The sequence below is a fragment of the Rhinoderma darwinii genome, chromosome 1, assembly GCF_050947455.1.
Source record: "Rhinoderma darwinii isolate aRhiDar2 chromosome 1, aRhiDar2.hap1, whole genome shotgun sequence".
NCBI classification, from domain to species: Eukaryota; Metazoa; Chordata; class Amphibia; order Anura; family Rhinodermatidae; genus Rhinoderma; species Rhinoderma darwinii.
Genome location: NC_134687.1, coordinates 169,529,909 through 169,554,192, shown reverse-complemented (window position 1 = coordinate 169,554,192; position 24,284 = coordinate 169,529,909). Strand labels below are relative to the sequence as shown.

The following is a 24,284-nucleotide window of genomic DNA, read 5'->3' as shown; positions in this document are numbered from 1 at the left end:
CCTAATATATCCCATCCCTTAACCGGTTCAGGACCGGGCTATTTTGAGCCTTCAGGACCAGACACCGTTTAGCAATTTTTAGCACTCGTTAGTTAAACGGCTGTAACGTTTTTATTCGTTGGGCTTTTTTTTTTTAGCATTTTTACTATTTTAGAATTTCTAGGCTTAAAGTTTGACAATAATAGTAAAAAAATGCATTTTTACTTTTCAGCTAATTTTTTCTGGTAAGAGGATCTAAACAGCTTTTATCTTTAAAGGGACAATTTTATATTATTTTTTCAGAAAGAATACAAACTATTATTCTGTCATCATGTTATATCAATAACAAAATGTTCAGTTTTACCATCAGTATCGGAAAAGTTACAGTAATATTAAAGTGACAACCGATATGGCTGCACTTCCTGTTATCACTTTTGTGAAAATGTCCGCCACAACAAACCTGTAAAAATGTTGAGGAATGGAGTAGAGGTTATGCATATTCTTACTATAATCTATGGGAGATACAAAAAACATCCTATGGATAGACAATAAATGTTATAGGTAGATATACTCCTTTAAAATCTATGTACACATTTTCATGCTTTTTTTATTTTTTTTTTAATTTTTTTACTTATTATTAAATCAATGTTTTAGGTAATTGAAAAAAAAATTAAATTCAAAATTTGGTTTTGTTATTTTGATGCAACTTTTATGTATCCTTTATACATAGAAGCTATATTGTTTGCAAGGAACCGATTCCATCAGGTCAGCTGTCCAGCACACACGGCCACTATAATATCGATCACATCTACTTTAAGTTGAAAAACTTAAATGTGATTGATGTTATGGTGGTCCTATGTGTTTGACACATGCAGGACCCACTTGCAACCAAGCCACCAGTACAGCGGAACTGACAGAATTGGCTCATAGAATAAATAGTGGATACATAGACGCTGTATCAGAAAAAAACAAAATAAAATTCTTAATAAAAGTCCATTTTAATTATTTTTTTTAAATCACCTAAAACGTTGATTTAATAGGAAAAAAAAATCTTGACAAAGGATACATAGCCTTTAAGTCTTAAAAACAGAAAACATACATTTACCATACAATTACTCAGAAGAATCAACAAGTAAATATAAAATAAAATGTTTAAGGATTTCATATGTTCAATCACTATGTTCACCCTTTGCCTTTAGTACAACTTCCATTATTTTTGGAGAAATTGCTATGAATTTTACAAACCTCCAAAGTTCAGTTTGAGAAGTTGGGGGGACTTTCTGTTTCTCACATCAAAATAATCTCTGAAAATCTAGAACATAGGACAGCACACAAATAGTTGTATGTAAAAAGAGGTGCAAATTTTATTGAAGCTCAAGTGTCACAGAAAACAAAAAACATTTCAGACTTTTATCAAGCTGTGATGTAATACAGAACAAACAACGTATAAGTCAGTGCCATAAACTCACCCTACTATCTAATTACCCAAAATTTCGGGGTGTCAAGATGTAGTAGTACACTGACTACCCAGCCAACCCTTGCCTCACTCATCATCCAGGTAACTTTTCTATTGCAAGATACCTAGATATATTATCCTCATGCCTATTTTTCATCTACCTTAATATCCAGGGAGGCTGATGTTTATTCATTGTATATGGTGCTGCAGGCTTATGTTCTTACTACATAATTACTATTACATACAAAAAAGATTTAAATGAAGCAGCACTCGTGTAATAAAGTGGTGCAAAGCAACTAGAGCTTAATCCATATCTAAAAATACCATACAAGAAAAGAGATTGCAGCACTCCAGCAAGGTCCAGTAAGAAGATGTGTGGTTTTATTTTCCCATGTTTTTTGTTTTTTTAATACTATTACATACAGTTATGCGTCTGTGGCTGTATTCACATAAAAAAAGTTTGCCTCTATTTCTATGAATGTCGTACCATTGCTGGAGGTCTATTTTTTTTTGCCATATTTAATCGCTCTTGAGATGTGCTTGATGGAACAATACTGATGTTATCCAGACAGGTGTATATGAACTTGAATGACTTTATTATGCACAGTGGTTGCAACACAAATTGTTGTCCTTTTTTTAATTTTTACCCTGTTTTCCTTCTCTTGCAATTACTCCAAGATTTTTCCTCCCGCAGAGCGCAAGTACTCGATTGGGGATCGGGAGTTACTGGCCATCAAGCTGGCTCTGGAGGAGTGGAGACACCTACTAGAGGGCGCAGCTCATCCAATGCTATTATTCACAGACCACAAGAACCTTACCTATCTTCAGAAGACCCAACGGCTGAATATAATTTTCACATCTCTTTACCATGAAGATTTTTGTTTATTATGTAGTATACACATGACTTATATATATGTTGTTGTCTTTTACATCACATCTGATAAAGGACCTTTGAGGTCTGAAACGTTGTTTATGTTCTCTGTGACACTGAAGCTTCAATAAAATTTGTACTTCTTTTTGCATACAACTATTTGCGTGATGTCCTCTTTTCTAAATTTTCGGGACGTTATTAGGTCCTTGGCAATGCGTCCAGCAGAACATGCACCACCCCTCACATTAAGAGTGAAAGAGAGTGCTGCGTATGCAAAAGATTGTATCCAAATATTCCCAAACACATTCAATGATGTTGAGGTCTAAAAATCTGAGGTGGACTCTAGTTCAATATTCTGAAAACACTTTAACAGCTTCTTTGTTTGAGTGTGTCTTGTTCTCCACCACAGTGTGTGTGGAGGAAGTTGTCTTGCTGTAGAATAATTTTTTTTCCGATCAAACATTTTCCAGAGTGTATTACATGGTGTAATAAAAGTGTTTGCACTTATCAGCATTTATGATGCCCTCAATTATGAAGTAATCTCCAACTCCAGATATTGTCATCCCCAAAACTTGTACTGATCCTCCATCATGCTTGACTGATGGTTGTAAAAATGATCCCAAGAGTCTTTCATTGCTTTAGCGGCATAAATATTACCTTTTGTTATTTCCAATTTCTCAAATTTAGCATCATCACTCCACAATACCATACTCCACATTTCAGGTATGCAGTATCACTAATCCTAGTAAAAATTTTCATTTCCTTTTTTTGACGACTACACATCCGTTCAAAACCATGTCATTGAGTTGTCTTCTCAAAGTGGAAGTATATACATCTGTAGATGTTTTTAGATATAAAGCATAAGTGGATCTTGATTTTATCCTATTTGTAATAAAAACTTTAAGTACTGTTTATCTGATTGTGACAAGCTTGGTAGTCTACCCGGTCCTGCATGATTGTTGGGTCTAGTTTCTCGGAATCAGAGAAGGGGATGAGTGGAAGACTGCGTTTAACACGCCCGAAGGTCATTTCGAATAACTTGTCATGCCCTTTAGGTTGTGTAATGCTTCCGCGGTCTTCCAGAATTTCATATATGAGATTTTAAGAGACTACCTGGGGGTATTTCTTGTAGTGTACCTTGATGATATACTTGTGTTTTCCTAGGACTGGTCCTCCCACATTGAGCATGTCAGGAAGGTGCTCCAGGCCCTTCGGGAAAACAATTGAAAAATGTGTGTTTGGGGTGCAGGAGATACCATTTTTGGGTCAAATCCTCACTCCTAACGAATTCCGCATAAACCCTGCCAAGGTTCAGGCTGTGGCTGAATGGGTCCAACCTGCCTCCCTGAAGGCTTTACAGTGCTTCCTGGGGTTTGCTAATTATTACAGGAGATTTATTGCTAACTTCTCGGTCATCGCTAAACCTCTTACGGACCTTACTCGCAAAGGTGCTGATCTCCTCCACTGGCCTCCGGAGGCGGTCCAGGCTTTTGAGATCCTTAACCCCTTCCCACCGGATCACGTACAGTAACATCATTAAAACTGGTGTCTTACCGCATTTTCACATTACTGTATGTCATGGAGATGAAGCTGGCTCAGGAGCTGAGCCAGCGATATCACCGCCGGGTGACAGCTGTATGTTACAGCTGGCACCCTGAGGTATCGGGCAGGACCGGAGCTAGCCTCCGATCCGACCGATTAACCCCTCACATGCTGCGTTCAATAGAGATCGCAGCATGTGAGGAGTTTATAGCCACCGGCACCCCAGCAACGTGTTCACTGGGTTGCCGGTGGCTGCAAAGGTGATCGAAGGGCTACTGCTTACCTCCCGATCAGCCTGTAATGGAATCCTCCTATGCCCTGCCGTCGGCGGGGCCCAGGAGGCTTCTGGTACCATCGGCAAGATGGCGCCGCCTCAGCTTCCGGCTCACAAGCTGAGCCGGCGTCATCAGCAGTGGGTGTCCGCTGTATGTTACAGCGGACACCCCGATCTATCGCCAGGAACCGGAGCTAGCTCCGATTCCTGGCATTAACCCCTTCGATGTAGCGATCCATTGTGATCGCTGCATCCTAGAGGTTTGTAGAAAATCGGCAGCCTTGCCATGCGATGGCAAGGCTGGCGACTGTTACTATGGCAACAGGAGCCCTAACAATGGACTCCTGTCTGCCATTACGTAAGCTGATGAGGCCCCGCCCAGAGGCGGAGCCTGATCGGCTTGCTGTCAGTGAACAACTGACAGTTCCAATACATTGCACTACCTACATAGGTAGTGCAATGTATTAGAACATCAAACAAACAGTTGGACATTCAAGTCCCCTAGTGGGACTAAAGAAAAGTGTAAAAAAAGTGTAAAAAAAGTACAAATAAAAGTTGTAAAACATACAATAAATGTTTCAAGTAATAAAATAAAACACAATCGCCCTTTTTCACTTATCAAGTCATTTATTATAGATAAAAATAATAAAGCCATACATATTTGGTATCGCTGCGACCGTAACGACCTGAACTATAAAAATATTATGTTATTTATCCAGTGCAGTGAACGCCGTAAAAAAAAAACCTCAAAAACACTGCAATAATTACTGTTTTTTTGGTCACTGTCTTCCAAAAATTTAAATAAAAAGTGATCAAAAAGTCGCATGTGTCCAAAAATGGTACCGATAAAATCTATACCTCGTTTTGCAAAAAACAAGCCATCACACAGCTCCATCGATGAAAAAATTGAAAAGTTATGGCTCTCACAACTTGGCGACAGAAAAAATACATTCTCTTTCCAAAAGTAATTTTATTGTGTAAAAAGTTATAAAAAAGTTCTATAAATTTGGTATCGCCATAATCGTACTGACCCGCAGAATAAAGGTAACATGTAGTTTATAACGCATGGTGGACGCTGTATAAAAAAAAACAACTAAAAAACTATGCCAGAATTGCTGTTTTTTTTGTCACCTTGCCTCCCAAAAAAAGGATAACAAGTGATCAAAAAGTCGCATGTACTCCAATATGTACCAATAAAAGCTACAGCTCGTCCCGTAAAAAAAGAGCCCTCATACCACTACGTGTATGAAAAAATAAAATAAGTTAAGGCTCCAATAATTCAGGAAAGAAAAATATGCAGTTGTGAAGGCCCGAGGGGAACATTTCTTCTGTTTCAAAAGGCGATGTATCAAGGCACTAAAATTAGGGAACCAGGAAGGGGAGGGCCCAAACATATCTGCTGGAAGCGACGGTGCCCGTATTATACCAGGACAACACTTTCCCGGCAAAATTCCCCAAACTGCAAAGGTGCGGAGTGTGGACCAAAAGGGGGATAAGGAAGGACATTTATCAGTGCGACACCGTCCTGTGCAGAAAGGATCGAACACAGCGTAATACACATCTATGGATCATTTTATTATTTTTTTTACCTTATTATTATACCACCTGACTATGCCCCTGATGTACTCTGCCCAGCTCAGATATGCCCCACATTATAAACGGAAACAACAGTGATACTCCAAACAAAACTATTACCAAGCAAATTCCACTCTCCAAAACCCAAATGGCGCTCCCACCCATCTGAGCCCTACAGTGTGCCCAAACAGCAGTTTACTTCCACATATATGGCATCACCATACCCTGGAGAACCCTTTTAAAAAATTTTGGGTGTGTGTCCCCAGTGGCACAAGCTGGGCACGACATATTTGACACTGAATTGGCATATCTAGGGAAAAATTTTAATTTGTACCATCCGCAGTGCAATCATTTATGGAAAAGACACTTGGGGTGAAAATGCTCACTACACCTCTTAATAAATGCCTTGAGGGGTGCAGTTTCCAAAATGGGGTCACTTCTCAGGGGTTTCTTTTATTATTTCACATCAAAGCCTCTGCAATTGTGAACCAATACTTTATATGTCGCCAAATTAGGCCTCAATTTTACATCGTACTCTTTCACTCCTGAGCCCTGTCGAATGTCCAGGCAAAAGATTAGGGCCACATGTAGGGTGATTCTAAAACCGGGAAACACCGCATAATAATTGAGAGCTGTCTTGTTATGGTGGCACAAGCTTAGCACCACATATTGGCGTATCTAAGGAAAAATTCCCATTTTCATTCTCCCACATCGTGTGCACACGAATTTCTGCAAAACACCTGTGGGGTTAACATGCTCACTACACCCCTAGGTGAATACCTTGAGGGTGTTGTTTCCAAAATGGGGTCACTTCTGGGGGGGGGATCCACTGTTTTGGTCCCACAGGGACTTTGCAAATGCAACATAGCGCCCAGAAACCAAATGCAGCAAAATCTGTACACCAAAAGCAAATGGCGCTCCTTCCCTTCTGAGCCCTGGCGCGTGCCCAAACAGCATTTTATGACCACGTGTGGGGTATTGCCGTACTCCAGAGAAGTTGCTTTACAAACGTTGGGGTTCTTTTTTTCCTTTATTTGTTGAGAACATTAAAAATTTGGAGCTAAAGCTACGTCTTATTGAAGAAAAATGATTTTTTTTATTTTCACTGCCCAATTCTAATAAAATCTATGAAACACCTGTGGGGGCAAAATGCTCACTACACCCCTAGATGGATTCCTCAAGGGGTGTAGTTTTCTCAATGGAGTCACTTTTTTGGCGTTTTCACTGTTTGGTCCCTCAGGGGATTTGCAAATGCGACATGGCCTGCGCAAACCATTCCTGCTAAATTTGAGCGCCAAAAGCCAAATAGCGCTCTTTCCCTTCTAAGCTCCAAACATCCGTTTATAACCACATGTGGCTTATTGTTTTACTCGGGAGAAATTGCTTTACAAATGTTGTGGTGCTTTTTCTCCTTTAGTCCTCGTGGAAATTAGAAAAAATTAGTTAAACCTACATTATCTTTGAAAGAATGACGATTTTTATTTTCACGGCCTACTTCCAATAATTTCTGCAAAAAAACTGCGGGGTCAAAATGCTCACTATACCCCTAGATAATTTCCTCAAGGAGTGTAGTTTCCCAAATGGGGGTCACTTTTGGTGGATTTTCACTGTTTTGGCACCGAAAGAGCCCTTGAAACCTGACATGGTGCCTAAAATATTTTCTAATAAAAAGGAGGCCCAAAATCCACTATGTGCTCCTTTGCTTCTGAGGCCGGTGCTTCAGTCCATTACCGCACTAGGGCCACATGTGGGATATTTCTAAAAACTGCCGAATCTGGGCAATAAATATTGAGTTGCGTTTCTCTGGTTAAAACTTCTGTGTTACAAAAAAAATAGATTAAAAATGAATTTCTGCAAAAAAAAAATGAAATTTGAAAATTTCACCTCTACGTTGCTTTAATTCCTGTGAAACGTTTAAAGGGTTAAGAAACTTTTTAAATGCTGTTTTGAATACTTTGAGGGGTGAAGATTTTAAAATGGGGTGACTTTTTGGCGGTTTCTAATATATAAGGCCCTAAAAGCCGCTTCACAACTGAACTGGCCCCTGTAAAAATAGCCTTTTAAAATTTTCTTGAAAATGTGAGAAATTGCTGCTAAAGTTCTAAGCCTTGTGACGTCATAGAAAAATAAAAGGACGTTCAAAAAACAATGCCAATTTAAAGTAGACATTACAAGCACCTTTTGTTTGGAGGATACAGCTATAACTCAAAAAGGGGTTGTCCAGGAAAAAAATGTTTTTCGAAAAAGTGTCCCCCAGCCTTGGTTTGCCTTCCCTAATACCCCCTATTAAACTTCTAACAAGTTTCTGTTTGATCTCCATTATCACTGCTGCGCTTTCTGTTTGTTTACATCCCTTGCTGTCTGTTTCCTGTCTTGTAACCCACCATACCCTTGAACCCCTGCTGCATCTGAGGAGACAGTTGCATCCCCCCCCCCCGCTTCCTCCAAAGCATCTCAACTATTTGCATACTGCCACGCCCCTCTATGTTCACAGGATCCTTCCCTGCTCTAATTACAAATTACAGGCAGCTCCCTCCCTGCACACTGTCACACATACTAATAATCATTATCCTTTGGGCCTCCATCTATCCCTGATCTAAGTACAGGCACTTATCTCCCTCCCCCACCCCTTTCACAGCCTGATAAATGTTAGGCCTCATGCACACGACCGTAGCCGTGTGCACGGCCGTGATTTTCGGGTCGGCTGGCTGCGGACTGTCAGCCGCAGGCCGCCCGCAAATCGTGGGACATGCACATGGCCGCCGCCATTCTTTTCAATGAGCCCGGACCGCAGAACAGGGCCGTAATAAGACATGCCTGTTCTTTCTGCGGTCCGGGCTCCCGGGCCGTGCAAGGACTGCAAAAATACGGTCGTGTGCATGGCCCCATAGAAAAGAATGGGGCCGCAATTCTCCCGTGGATTTTCGGGGGAATTGCGGTCGCAAAAACACGTTCGTGTGCATGGGGCCTAAGTCTGCCCACTCCACCTATGTCAGACATCTTGGTACACACAATCCAGTCAGCACATTTTCCTCACCTGCTGCTGGATCTGTTCCAAGAGATTCTGTATTAGGCCCTGTTCACACTGAGTTTTTTTTGCTGGCAGAGAATTTTGTCTTGAATTTTGAGGCAGATTTTGACCGCCTGCACTCCTTTTTCCATGTTTTTTGCCCGCGGCCATTGAGGGAAAAAGAAGCGACATGCCCTATCTTCGGGCGTTTACTCCTCTGACCTCCCTCTGACATCAATGGGAAGAAGAAAGCATTTTTCACAGTGTTTTTGCCCGTGGCGATCAATGGCCGCGGGCAAAAAACGTGGCAAACGGCATGCAGGCAGATCAAAATCTGCCTTAAAATTCAAGCGGAATTTTGAGGCAGAATTTTCTGCCTGCAAAAAAACTCAGTATGAACAAGGTCTTACAGTGAAGCAAACACCAAACACTACTCCAAACAATGGTAAAACGTTTCTTTTTTTACATAATTTACAAGAAATGTATGTAAGATCCCATGCACATGAACGTGCTTTTGTGCCCGCAATTCCCCCGAAAATCCACAGGAGAATTGCGGCCCTATTGGGGCCATGCACACGACTGTGGTTTTCAAGGTCCGTGCATTGCCCAGGAGCCTGTACCACAGAAAAAACGGACATGTCTTATTACGGCTATAGAAAATAATGGACGTGGCCATGTGCACGGGTCGCGATTTGCTGGCGGCTCGCGGGTGACACTCCGCGGCCGGCCGACCCGAAAATGACGGCCGTGCACATGGCTACAGTCGTGTGCATGAAGCCTAAGTGTGTCTCACTATTATTTACTAAATATATATATATATATATATATATATATATATATATATACACACACAAACAGGTCAAGCAATATAACCACATCCTGTTATTGATATGTATATATATATTTTTTTATTTTTTTTTATTTTGTGTGTGTGTGTATATATATATATATATATGTGTGTGTGTGTGTGTATATATGTGTATATATATGTGTATGTGTGTATGTGTGTATATATATTTATATATATATACACACACGCACACACACACACACACACACACACACACATAGGAGGGGTTGTGTTAGAGTAGAGACAAGGCGAGCAGGCAGCGCAGAAAATCCTAGAGTGAAGGAAGAGGAGGTGTGGACGACGAGATGGGAGGAGGAGGGGGAGCGTGTTCTATGATTGATGACGCTCTGTGTCTTTACTAAGCCAGCGCTTCTGACTCTGTAGAGACACGGCGCGTCATCAACTACCTTTAGGCTCTATTCACATGACAGGGTCCGAGTGTCGGCCGATAAAAACAGCAGTTTTGGTCCATTTTCTCGGCTGTTTTGCATCCGTTCCGTTCCAGGCCATGCTTCTGTTTTTAACGGCCGATTTTAACCCATTTTGCATCCGTTTTTTTCCTTGTCCGTTTTGAAAACGGATGAATTTAATTTGTACATTTTATGCCACACACTGCCCTCTGTAGATAATGCCACACACTAGCCTCTGCAGATAATTCCACACACTACGTTCTATAGATACTGCCACAGCCCCACTGTAGGGAATGACACACAGCCCCCCTGTAGGTAATGCCACAAAGCCCCCTGTAAGCAATGCCACACAGCCCCCCTTGTAGGTAGTGCCACAAAGCCCCCTGTAGGTAATGCCACACAGCCCCCCTGTAGGTAGTGCAACACAGCCCCCCTGTAGGTAGTGCCACACACACCCCTACCCTGTATGTAAAGCCACATAGCCCCCCTGTAGGTAATGTCACACAGCCCCCTGTAGGCAATGCCACACAGCTCCCCTTTAGGTAATGCCACACAGCACCCCTGTAGGTAATGCCACATAGCCCCCTGTAGGTAGTGCTACACAGCCCCCTTGTACATAGTCATCCCACATAGATGGCTCCCCCCTACTTTCCTGTAGGGGACGGCTCTAGGAGAAATCCCTCACTTCACTGTCCATATATGGACAGTCAAGTGAGGGACTTCTCCTGGAGCGAAATCCCCGGCCACATTGCCGGGGATTCCGCTTCAGAAGTCCCTGACATCACTGTGTGCATATATGGACAGTGAAGGCAGGGACTTCTCCTGGAGCGGAATCCCCGGCCACATCGCCGGGGATTCCGCTTCAGAAGTCCCTGAAGTCACTGTGTCCCTATATGAACAGTGAAGGTAGGGACTTCTGAAGCGGAATCCCCGGCCACATTGCTGGGGATTCCGCTTCAGAAGTCCCTGATGTCACTATGTCCATATATGGACAGTGAAGGCAGAGACTTCTCCTGGAGCGGAATCCCCAGCTGTGGCCGGGGATTGGGGATTCTGCTCCTACAGGTAGCAAAAAAACACCCTCCTCCTCCTCCTCACATGCACTTCGCACTGTGAGGAGGAGAAGGAGAGAGCGAGCGACGGAAGACACGGCCGTCACACTACACACCGACACCAAATAGTTAAAATGTGCGCATGCGCAATGGAAAATACACGGCTGCTGAAGACGCAGCCATATCATTTAACAGAGCATGCGTGGTGGAGTGTGTGTCAACCACGCATGCTCTAAGCAGATGGGGAAACAAGTGGTACAGTTACGTCATTTGTGACGTAACCGTACATTGTGAAAGCCGGAAACAGTTAGTTAGCTAGCGGAACGAATGGACGGGTCTGCACAGGAAGTGCAAATTTTGGATTACCAAGCGGTCACGTGACGAAAGATGGGATACGCCGCTACATTCATCTGATCAAACGTAAGTACATTGCAAAGTTATATGTTTTCCATGGTTTAGTTTAACTAAATGTCATTTTTTGCTTCTGGAAAACCCCTTTAAAGTAGCGTTAAAAAAATAGAGAGTTAGGATAAATTAAAAATTGACAGACTAGATATTGGAGGCTTTTGTTTTATTTTCTGTTGAATAAATGCTTTTACTATTTTCCAGTACTATGGTTATATACATTTTGAGAGTGACAGGGAAGAAAGAGAAAAAAGGTGTTTAGACTACAATTTACCATTTAGTTTGAAACATGTCAATCGGAGGCTTCAACCTGGGATATGTGTGTGTGTGTGTGTGTGTGTGTGTGTGTGTGTGTGTGTGTGTGTGTGTGTGTGTAGGCATGCTTGAGAAAGGTCCTATTGCGGGACTGAAACGTTGCGCTGATGTTGACTGAATAAATCACAGTTTTTTTTTACTTTCTACTGGAGTGCCGCAAGATCTTTTTTGAACACATGATTTAGTCCAGGATCGTGACTACTTGCTGGGCACCCATTCATTGGTTCATTGTGAGAGCTGCTGCTTTCTTTTTTGTATGTATATATATATATATATATATATATATATATATATATATATATATATATATATATATATTTTATTTTATATTTTTTAGGGGATATAATAGTTATTAGTGTTCATTGTTGGTGATTTATATTGGAAGCTTTATGATTGTAGTTCTTTCTCTAAGTGCTTAAGGATAAGACATTAAAAACTAAGGCCATGCTACTACATCTACTGGGATTTTGACTGTATTCCACTATTTCAGTAACTACATTGAAGTATTTCAGTATTCCCAATTTAAACCAACGCTACGTTGTATTATTATGTGAGCTGTATTAATAGAAATTAGAATACATTCTATTTGTAGAGAAAATACAGCAAAGCTTAATTGGGAAAAGAATCTTGGCTTATATGTATTTCCATTCAGTAGTACACAATGTACTTGATGTATTGTATGCACTCACCTGCCAGACAGGATCCCTCTGCTCGGGGAAAAGTTGGAAGTATTTGTGAGCCAGCTGAACTGGAGGAAGAGTTTGCAACTTTAAATGAGTCCAAGTTTGTACAAATTTGGCGAGATTAACAAAAGTATATAAACCAAGTCTGTCATTGCCATAGTTGGACAAGTGGGTCATGAAGATGCTGATCTGCAATACAAAATGAAGAAGACAAAATGTTGCAGTTAACTGTTATGCCACCAGGGGACAGTAATGCTGTACATTTTTAGTTTTGAAAATCTCAATTCAATTTTATTTTTACATATCTTTTATTGCACTACATATCTTCAGAACAGTTTAAATTACCTATAAGTGTAATGACTGTGAAACGTATTAGGCTATTACAAACGTTTTAATGTTTATTACAGTACCAGTTAAAATCTTTTTTTTATCTTTGTACCACAAGTAAAACATAGTATGATGTCTTTTTTGCTTATTCAATATATCTGCTTTAAAGTAAACTGTATGTCGAGAAAATGTGAAAAAAAATTAGGAATTCCATCCTAGAATATCATAATTATAGGTAAAGAAACAGAGCATTATTTTCTCAGGTATATAGCACTCAAAATTTATACACATTTATATAAATGAAGACACAAAAGAAATAATGTATATAAAAGTTTTTGTCTTTTTATTAGGGCATGTTCACACAGCGCTAAAAAAAACCGGTGTGCTTGTACAGGCATTCTTGATGCGTTTTTGGTGAATTTTTTTGACGCATTTTGCGTGCGCTTTTTGTGCATTTTTTAGCGCACAGTTAGGACTTCTATTGACCCTGGGAACATTTGACGCATTGTTGACCAGCTTTATGAATCAAAGAATTGACCTGATGTTTTTTTTACATGCCGCGGTTTTTAAACATGCTCGCGTAAAAAAACGCTTTGCGCACTTTCCCATTGATTTGAATGGGAAGCGTAATTAAGTAAATTTTACGCGTATTTTGCGTATGACGTGTGAACAGGACCTTAAAGAGGCTCTGTCACCAGATTTTGCAACCCCTATCTGCTATTGCAGCAGATAGGCGCTGCAATGTAGATTACAGTAACGTTTTTATTTTTAAAAAATGAGCATTTTTGGGCACGTTATGACCATTTTTGTAGTTATGCAAATGAGGCTTGCAAAAGTCCAAGTGGGAGTGTTTAAAGTAAAAGTCCAAGTGGGCGTGTATTATGTGCGTACATCGGGGCGTTTTTAATACTTTCACTAGCTGGGCGCTCTGAAGAGAAGTAACATCCTCTTCTCTTCAGAACGCCCAGCTTCTGACAGTGCAGATCTGTGACGTCACTCACAGGTCCTGCATCGTGACGGCCACATCGGCACCAGAGGCTACAGTTGATTCTGCAGCAGCATCAGCGTTTGCAGGTAAGATCGACTTGGACTTTTACTTTTAAACACACCCACTTGGACTTTTGCAAGCCTCATTTGCATAACTACAAAAATGGTCATAACTTGGCCAAAAATGCTCGTTTTTTAAAAATAAAAACGTTACTGTAATCTACATTGCAGCGCCTATCTGCTGCAATAGCAGATAGGGGTTGCAAAATCTGGTGACAGAGCCTCTTTAAAGTGAAATTCCACCTGATTTAGAGTGCATATGATGAAGTAGCACAAAACAAAAATTACTCTTTTCTGGGCTCTTAGGAATTTTCACCCACCCTCCACATATTTTCCCCTCATCCCTGCTAGCAACCATAAAACCAGGGATGAAGCTTTCTTTCACTAAGATCAACAACAGCTCTAGCCGTTGATGCAATTGGCACCCCCCTTCACATACACACCCAAACACATACTTTGCCAGTCTCCGCCTTCCAGCTACGCTGCTGATAAAACAAACCTTGTATGATAAAAGTCCTCTATAGGGAATTAGCAAATTAAATTACAGTTTTATTCTAAGGAATTGTTATTTATGCCATTTGCTATTCTATTCTTTACTCCACTTTGGCGTACTATATAAACACATTGGGAAATTGATTGAACAACAGCAGCAGGAGCAGTAGAGATACAATAATTCAAATTCCCTGTTCCATCCCTGTCAATAGAACACTATCTGTACAGTATTACGACATCAGCTGCCCCATAGACTCCAGAATACAGGCTACTGTTATTCTATTAGTAAGGATATATTAAGGAACTGCTATTTATCAATTTATCTAATATATACTGTACATGTAAATTTACCATCTATCAAAGAGGAATCTATACTTAAAAATAGAAGTGTTAAAAGGTGGACATTCCACTTTTCTGCTGATTTCTTTAAAGCATTCAGAGCTCTGTTTTTCTGATGCAGAATTTCAAGTTCTCTACATAGACATCGAGTTAAAAAATAAAATTCTGGCTGCCTGTAGCCACCACTAGGGGAGCTTAGGAACTTGCTGAATACTGTTTTATTGTTATTGTCACTTGATGAGTATTCAGTAACACTCTAGTGGTGGAAGAAGGAATTTAATGCTACGTCTATGCAGGAAAGGCATTGCTCTCTGTCATATTAATTAGGATATTAACCCTTCGTTGACATTTGACGTATACTTACATCATAAACGGCAAGGGGAAGTATGGAGCGGACTCACAGACTGAGCCCGCTTCATGCTAAGTGGGTGTTGGCTATATGAAACAGCCGACACTTCACTGCAATGAGCGGGATCCTGCTCGAGCAGTATCCCACTCGTTTAACCGCTTGGATGCCGCAGTCAATAGTGACCACAGCATCTAAACCGTTAGAAAGATAGGGACAGTCCCCTCTGACAGATCATCAGCCCCTGATGGTTGTCATTGCAGCCTGGGGGCCTAATGAAGGCCCCCTGGTCTGCCATCTTTGCACTCCTATTAAACCCTGCCAGAGGCATGGCTTAAAAGCAGCCTGTCAAAATCATGATATACTGCAATACATTAGTACTAATAAAAAAAAGTTAAAGAAAGATTTTTTAAGTGCAAAAAAATTTAGTTTTTAAAAAAACCTTTTCTCATTTTCCCCATAAAAAATAAAAGATATAAACATAATTGGTATTACTGCGTCCGTGAAAGTCAGAACTATTACAATTTAACATTATTTAACACGCTTGGGGAACGCAATAAGAAAAAAACTGCAGTTTTTCACGTCCGAGATGCGCAGCGCTTGTGTGAATCAGGCCTTAATCAAAAAAGAAAGAAAATTATGTTGAAGGGTGGACATTCCCTTTAAAGGTGGAAGTTGGTCTAAGGGCACATTCAGACGTGGTGGAATTGCTGTTGAATTCAGATGCGGACAGTCCGCAGTGGAATTCTGCAGCAGCCGTTTTTTACATTTCTTTCTATACATTTTAGAAAACTTACTTCAGACGTTGCGGAAAATAACTGTGCGGAAATCAGGCTGCGGTGCAGAATTTTCACTCCGCAGCATGCTCATTACATTGCGGAGGAGAAGCGGAAGTTCACAGCGGATTTCAGCCTTTGCAATGCAAAAACTGAAATCTGTGGCAAGTCCGCTGTGATATCTGCAATGTCTGAATTACCTGTCAAATATGCAACTGTTGGTGCAGATTAGTTGCGTAATTGCCCCGAATCTGCACCAACATTTGCAGTGGAAAAATTCTGCCACGTCTGAACATGGCCTTAACATAATGAAAGACTGATAACATTAACTTACTGCGCATTATTGCACTTCACATTATTTCACACCAGAAATGTAATAATAGTAATTATTGTAAATTATCAACATTTTTCCATTGAAATTACAACTAGTCGTATTGTGAAATAAGTAAAATGCCATTTCTCTGTAGCGCTATATTCTGCATCTACTATTGAGCTTTGAATTGACAGTCCGATAGTTCTGCATTGTGCATGCACTGAGCCTGGTTTTCTGTAAGGAGTTGAGCTTCTTTCCCAAGTGAAACATGTAAGAGACTGCCTGTGCTTATAAAGACTCTATAACTTTGGAGAGGTCAGCAGTGCAGTACTTTAAAGCATAGGACAGAAGAAATAATATTCTGGCTTTTTTCAACTTGATAGACTTATAAGAGCTCCCTACAGAGAAGAAAATAAAATTTAGGAGCAGATCTTTATCACCTGAACTGAAACCTAAGCATTGTATATTATTGATCTGTCATTGTTTACAAACCATAGAGAGACTGGCGAGAAATATGTACTTGATTTTTTTTTTAAGCCGTGCAATAGACACAAGAGTCAGCACCTAACCAGGGCCGGCCTTAGGGGTGTGCGACCTGTGCCATGGCACAGGGTGCATCACTCCAGCAGGTGAAAGGGGGCGCTGCGCTGGCTCCCTTCCGCTGCTTGTTTTAGAAGATCACACTGTTGTCTGTGTTGGTTGGGAGAAGCGGTATAAGGAAGGAACTATATGTGGTTGGTCTTCAATGATATTGTTTACAATAATCGATATGGTAGGGGAGGGGCTGAGGACCAGATTGATAGGGAGAGATTCGGTGAGTTGTGTTGGAGATGTGAGGCTGGTAGGTGATACTTCTTGTTTTTATCTTAATTCACCTTATTATAATCTAACTATCACATTACCCAGTAGAAATTATACAGTACCATGTAACACTTGCATTTATTGTCCACCTCATACTTGCAATATGGAGCTCCGAGAGTGTGCAGCAGCTTTTTGGTCACTCCGGGCCTCCATAGCCCTTGAGCGATCTCCCTTTTAGCTATGCTAACTCGTTTCCATAACAACGGGAGACGCTTCCCCATCTCTCAGCCTCCCAATGCTTAATCTTCATTGGGACACACATCTTGCGAATTCCCTCAAAGAACGGCTGACATACCCGTCTCGATGACACTTGGAGACGCTCCCCCGTCTCCTGGCCTCATAGCACAATCTCCATAGCTACCTGGGACGCATATCTTGCGATCCAGCAAGACCGCTGACTGCGGCGGACATTCATGCTCAAGTGATCCTCATAGAAACCTGAGGACACCAAGTATTTACTACAATCACACGATAATAACCCAGGCGAGACTACAGCCAAACCAGTATGAATGACAATGCTTCCTTGTGTATTCACTGTGCCAATCCACATTCACTGCTAATCCGTTATAATGTTTCATTTTCACATTCTGTGAAAGTTAATATTGATAGAAATTTTTCTAAGTGCATCAGTTCAACGTTAATCCTTTAATCCTTTTACCTTTGACCCCAATGTAGTTTACCTTCACTTTGGCGTTTTTTTAAGCTATTTAAGTCCTGCTGGATTCTCCCAACTACATGTATGCTTTTCTTGCCTGATGAAGAGATTGGTCCAATCTCGTAACGTGTAGCATTTTACCTATTAAAACATATATCATATTCCATACCTCCTGCCTTGGATCAATTTCCTGAATTCAATAAGACTGGATAGCGATGGAGATCTAATCCTTCTTTCTTCACCTAATTCTACATATATATACAGAGACATCAAGCGGAGCGCTCCAGGAGCAGAATCCCCGGCCACAGGGGGATTCCGCTCCTGAAGGGAGCTACAGTGGCGCTTTCTACAGGAAGGGGGGGTGCTATCTACAAGGGGGCTGTGGGCTGTGTGGCACTACCTACAAAGGGGCTGTGTGGCACTACACACAAGGGGGCTCTGTGGCACTATCTACACGGGGGCTGTGTGGCACTACTTACAGGGGCTGTGTGGCACTACCTACAAGGGGGCTGTGTGACACTACCTACAAGGGGCTGTGTGGCACTACCTACAGGGGGCTGTGTGGCACTACCTACAAGGGGCTGTGTGGCACTATCTACAGGGGACTGTGTGGCACTAGCTACAAGGGGGCTTTGTGCCACTACCTACAAGGGGGCTGTATGGCACTACCTACCAGGGGACTGTGTGGCACTGCCTACAAGGGGGCTGTGTGGCACTACCTACAAAGGGGCTGTGTGGCACTATCTACAGGGGGAATCTGTGAGTGGCAGGCTGATGGTCATTTTAGTGAGAGTGGTGGGCTGATGGTCATTTTACTGTGAGTGGGGGGCTGATGGTCATTTTACTGCGAGTGGCAGGCTGATGGTAATTTTACTGTGAATGGCGGGCTGATGGTTATTTTACTGTGAGTGGCGGGCTGATGGTCATTTTACTGTGAGTGGGGGGCTGATGGTCATTTTACTGTGAGTGGAGGGCTGATGACCATTTTACTCTGAGTGGGGGGCTGATGGTCATATTACTGAGAGTGGTGGGCTGATGATCATTTTACTGCGAGTGAGGACTGATAGCCTTCAAGTGGATTCCACCTCTGACCTCCAATTGAAATTAATAGGAGGCAGAAAATACCAGCGGTGCCCGTTTGGAGCTTTATTGCCTGCGTCTTTTGCATTAGCTTCAACGGCTTAAAAAAACCGCAAAAAAAAAAAGGTCAAACAACGCTGTCAATTCAAAATCAGCTTCAAAATTCATGAACATACCCTACGCGTGTAGTGCTTGTTTTTAGCCATTTTCGGTCTTTCTCCAAAAATTGTTGGTAGGGGTATCCTGAGGAAATTTTATTTTTCCAGTGTGTAGGGGTACTACAGGGGGCAAGATACTGTGTGTGGCACTTAGGCCCCATTCACACGAACTTAAAAACGCCCGTAATTACGGGCCCATAGACCTCTATTGGCCACGGGTACTTCCCAGTATGCTTACGGGAAGGTGCCCGTGCCGTTGAAAAATATAGAACATGTCCTATATTAGGCCGTAATTACGGCACGGGCAGGCCCATAGAAGTCTATGGGGCTCCCGTAATTACGGGTGACTACGTGTGTGCACCCGTAATTACGGGAGCGTTGCTAGGCGACGTCAGTGGATAGTCACTGTCCAGGGTGCTGAAAGAGTTAACTGATCGGCAGTAACTCTTTCAGCACCCTGGATAGTGACTTCCGATCACAATATAAATCAACGTGTAAAAAAAATAGAAGTTCATACTTACCCAGAACTCCCTGCTTTTTCCTCCAATCCGGCCTCCCGGGATGACGTTTCAGCCCATGTGACCGCTGCAGCCAATCACAGGCCAATCACAGGCTGCAGCAGTCACATGGACTGCCACGTCATCCAGGGAGGTCGGGCTGGATGTCAAGAGAGGGACGCATCACCAAGGCAACGGCCGGGTAAGTATGAATTTCTTTTACTTTTACCTCGGAAAGGGCTGCCCCTTCTCTCTATCCTGCACTTATAGAGAGAAGGGGCTGCCGATTAGTGCAGTGCAATTTTTCAGCAAAAACGTGCCCGTAAATATGGGTGGAATACTGGTGACACCGGACCCGTATTTACGCCAGTATTTATGGGAGGGAAAAAATACGTTCGTGTGCATAAGGCCTTAGGGGTCATAATACTGTGTGCGCACAATTAGAGGACAAAATACTGTGTCCTTGAAGGGGTTATAATATATTATATTATTATTATACTGTATGGGGGGCACTAAAGGTGCATTATACTGTGTAGGGGCACTATATAGGGCATTATACTGTGAGGGACATTATACTTTTTTTATGGGGTGTTCTTTTTGTGATGGGGTGGGACGCTGAAAGATAATTTCACACAGGGCGCCATCTATCCTAAGACTGGCCCTGCACCTAACCCTCATAGTTAGAAATGTACAAACTCACCTTTATACTGAGCCACGTAGATCTGTAAACAATGTGATCCTGTGATGACGGGTTGCAACTCCTTTTTCACAGCCCAATGATCTTATTATCAAGCTCACTTTAACAAAGACCATTACAAAGGTGGGCACTTATTTGAGGGAATAATCTGAAAGACTGGGGTACATGCAGTAAAATCATATTGGTCTTGGTTGACCTTGATAAACATATGTATTTTTTTTAACCGTACTACTTAACTAGATATAATTTCTTCTCTTATTTGAAAACAAGTCCCTAAGATGTACCGCAATTTTGTGTTTTGTCCATATCGTTATTTCTATTCCATATTATTCATATATGGGAATCCTTCATGGACACTACAGGTTGATTGACATCCTCCCTAGTCCGACTTATTATAGAAATCCTTGACTGGGAAAGATGTCAATTCTATTCTGTCCTTTCAATTGTGTTCTACCGTATCAGGAAAACAGGCTTGTGTAGACTAAAATGGAAAGAAAATTAAAAAGGAGGAACAAAGATCATGAAGGAGAATGGCATAATTGAGCAACATGAAATAGTTCCAGCTCATTAAGGACAACCTATAGTGAGTACAATATAGTAGGATCTTCCCTGTGGTGTATTGTTTGCCAGTCGTATCTTACATAAACTCAAATAAACCATGTATATTTTGATTCAGGAAATGTATTACTCTAAACCAGTAAAAAAAAAAAAAAACCTCAGGCATCTCTGACTAAATAGCACAATAATAACTAGAATGGGGCAAACAAAATATATATATTCTAGTATCTGTACACCAGAATCGCCTTTGTTTAAAAAATTAAAAACGTATAAGTACAAACATTGCCAGCCCTATGGAAAACTGTAATTCATATTATATCTATGTTTGAGGTATTCATGTACCTTACTTTACAGAAGAAAAATACTTGCTAGTAAAAAATTAGCGGTAGTACACTAGTTTCATTTTATTTTGTCTCACATATGGGCAGTGCCAATTTGCCTTGAAAAGTCACTATTGTTTCCCCGATCCAATGGTCTTTTGTTAGGGCTCAACAGTAAATCTGTTAGAGGTGAGATAGCCCTTCAGCATTGGCTGGAGTGGTGTACTGTCACGATCCGTGGGTATGTGGACCCACTAGGATGCACCGCCGTAGCGGAGTAGCAGCTGGCCAAACAACAATCTACAAAAGTCTATACAAAGTCCTAGCACAAGGGTACCTGTAATAGTCCAGACAGTAGCAGATGCTTAGGCACAGGTGGAACTGGAGGGTAGGATGATGCCAAATGTGGCGGACAATACGAGGCGTGGCAGATGACACTAAACCTGGTGTATGACAGCAGACGTGGCAGATGACACAACACGACTCCAACACTAGAAGCGGCTCAGGAACAAACACAGCACGGGATACAGGGTACAGGTAGCAGGACACGGCAACACTGGGAACAAGATACAACTAAGGGACCATTTGCTAAGACTAACATGGGAATACACAATAATGCTCAGGCAAGGTGTGAAAAGGCAGAGCCCTTTTTATAGTCCAGGGTGATCTGGAGATGAGTTTGTAATTATGATCATGTGCACCCTTGAGACCAGTGCAGAGCCGGGCAGATGTGAGCGCTGGCGTCTCCTGGGAGGTAGACGCTGGCCTGGACACGTTGGTAGGTAAGTGAGAGCGACGGTCCGTGGCCGTGGATGTTACATGTACAACAAGCAACCATTATACTTTGATGTAGTGGAAACATGTTCACTATCTGGCAGTCTGATGGATGAATCTGGGTTTGGCGGATGCCATAAGAACTCTAACTACCGTATTGCATAGTGCCTGTAAAATTTGGTGGAGGAGTTATGATGTACTGAGGCTTTTGTTCCGGATTTAGGCTAGGACCTAGTGAAGGATAATGTTTTTGCTACAGCACACAAAGACATTGAAGACAGTTGTATGTTTCAAACTTTGTAGCAACATTGTGGAGAAGGCCCTTTTGTGTGCCAACATGCTCCTTTGCAGAAAGCGAGGTCCATAAGACATGGTTTGACCAGTTTGGTGGGAAGAAACTCGAGTGGCCTGCACAGAGCCTTGACTTCAACCCCATCAAACACCTTTGGAATTGAAACGCTGATGGCGGTATCAGACTTTCTCCTCCAAATTCAGTGTCTGACCTCACAAATGTTCTTTTGGCTGAATGGGCCCAAAGACATGCTCCAAAATGTTGTGAAAAGACTTCCAAGAAGAGTCCAGGCTGTTATAGCTGCAAAAGAGGACCCAACTCAATATTATCGCATATGGTTTTGAAGTGAAATGTTCAACAAGTTCTATAGGTATGATGGTCAGGTGTCAACATTCTTTTGGCCAGATAGTGTACGTTGTAATGTCTGGCATTGTACTGTATGTTGAAAGGCTAATGGGGGAATTTATAAACTTTTCTAAGCCAGTTTTTACTCAGTGGCGCATGGACAGTTAAAGATGCGACACATTTATTCAGAGGTGTACGCCTCCCAATTTTTTGCATCTAACTCCAGCTTGTTTCCTATTATGACTGCCGTATGAAATGCCAGTCCTAATAAATCCCCTCCCTTAAGATCTGACTTGGTCCCATTTATCTGTAATGTGACTGGTACACTTCCGTTTTTTTTTCTCCTATACAAGTGCAAAAACCCTACTCTTTTCTACTATACAAATCCAAAAACCATACTCTTTGCAGCATCCAATAGCCATTTACCAGCGCGTATTGAGCTCAGTCTCAGTTTTTTTAGGAAGAAAAAAGAAAAGAGACTAAAACAACTTGCAATGTGATTATTTGTCACATTGTTCCCAATAAAGACTTTCACCTTTCTTTTGTATACATGTCAAATTTTTGGTAGGTATAATATTGGTTATGGACTGTGCACTTATCATTTCGGGGTTTGTGCCTTTTCAGCTTACAATAATTTTTTACGTGTAGTTTCTTCATTTGACTTTATATTCTGATATTAGTATTTAGGGGTAAGAGCTAAATTTGGGGTGGAACATGGGACTGAGATTATCCTATTGTGATGTGTTCATTACACATATTTGGTATCGCCGCTTCCGTAACGACCTCAAATATAAAACGATTACATTATTTAACCCACAGGGTGAACGCCGTAAAAAATAAAATGAAAAACAATTCTAGATATGCTGTTTTCTGTTCATTTTGCCTTCCAAAAAATGTGATGAAAAGCGATAAAAGAAAAACACTTGTTTCACAAAAAAATAAGCCCTGAAACAGCTAGATCGGCAGAAAAATATAAAAGTTATGGCTCTTAAAATATGGCGACACAAAAACAAATAATTTTGCAATAAAAGTGTTTTTTTTCGGTAAAAGTAGTAAAACATAAAAAACTATATAAATTTGGTACCACCGCAATTGTAATGACCTGCTGAATAAAGTTATTATGTTACTAGTATCAAAAAACAAAGCAAAAAAGATCATTGGACAAACCAGCACACTCTAGGCAGAACAGATTTGAAAAGTAAATACAAAATGTATTAATTAATTAAAAATATGTTAGATTCCATATATTATAAGTTGGACATGCAAGGTCCAAGATATAAAGATCCATAACATACCGCAATTTGTTTAAAAAACACACAGGATATCAAAATGAGGAAATTAATGTATCACAGTAAATACTGCTGACTGCTAATGCAAAGTTCAAGTACAACCAAAAAATAGTATATACGGATAGATCTTAATGTACTTATCTATTTCCAAGCATGATCAAGGGGCCCCATTAATGGAAATAGTGAACCGATTTGAAGGTCGGCCGAAAGTCTCATCCATCGGTAATGGTAAGGGAAACAAGTTGGTATGTGCCAGAGTAGAAAGGCAATATGATCCCTTAAGGAGCTGTTCACGTAAGGCTTTGAAGTTGTTTGTTAAAGAGGAATGTACTTTAACTAGCCAAACAGGACCAGCATGATCCAATTCAAGGCACGTGGTTAGGTATCCATTCACCCATATCTCCAGGTTCGTGATGTCGTATAAGTCAAAATTACATCCTTCAAGACGGGGGTCAAAATTAGACGAGATAGGTTCCTGGCACTCCTCATCCGACAGCACGATCCGGCATAAACCTACTGGCTTAGCCACATCACAGCTTCAGGGGTAAAAGGCCGGGTTTGGCATATCCCAGCATGAAGTCCGCTCCAGAGCAGGTACATGGCATGTGACGTCAGGCATGCATGTGTCAATTAGAGAAATTTCATTGGCTAACGCGTTTCATCCCCACCGGGACTTCATCAGAGCCGTCATCACCT

The 24,284-nt window shown here is 41.4% G+C and overlaps 1 protein-coding gene across 1 annotated transcript in view; it reads right to left on the bottom strand.

Annotated features, from left to right (window-relative positions):
• LOC142738186 (bifunctional heparan sulfate N-deacetylase/N-sulfotransferase 3-like) overlaps nt 1–24,284 on the bottom strand; it is a 365,924-nt gene that overhangs the window by 64,464 nt on the left and 277,176 nt on the right. The window contains exon 7 of the mRNA XM_075849744.1: nt 12,429–12,611. Within this exon, the coding sequence (XP_075705859.1) occupies nt 12,429–12,611 (183 nt within the window). The remainder of the gene's footprint in view (nt 1–12,428; nt 12,612–24,284) is intronic.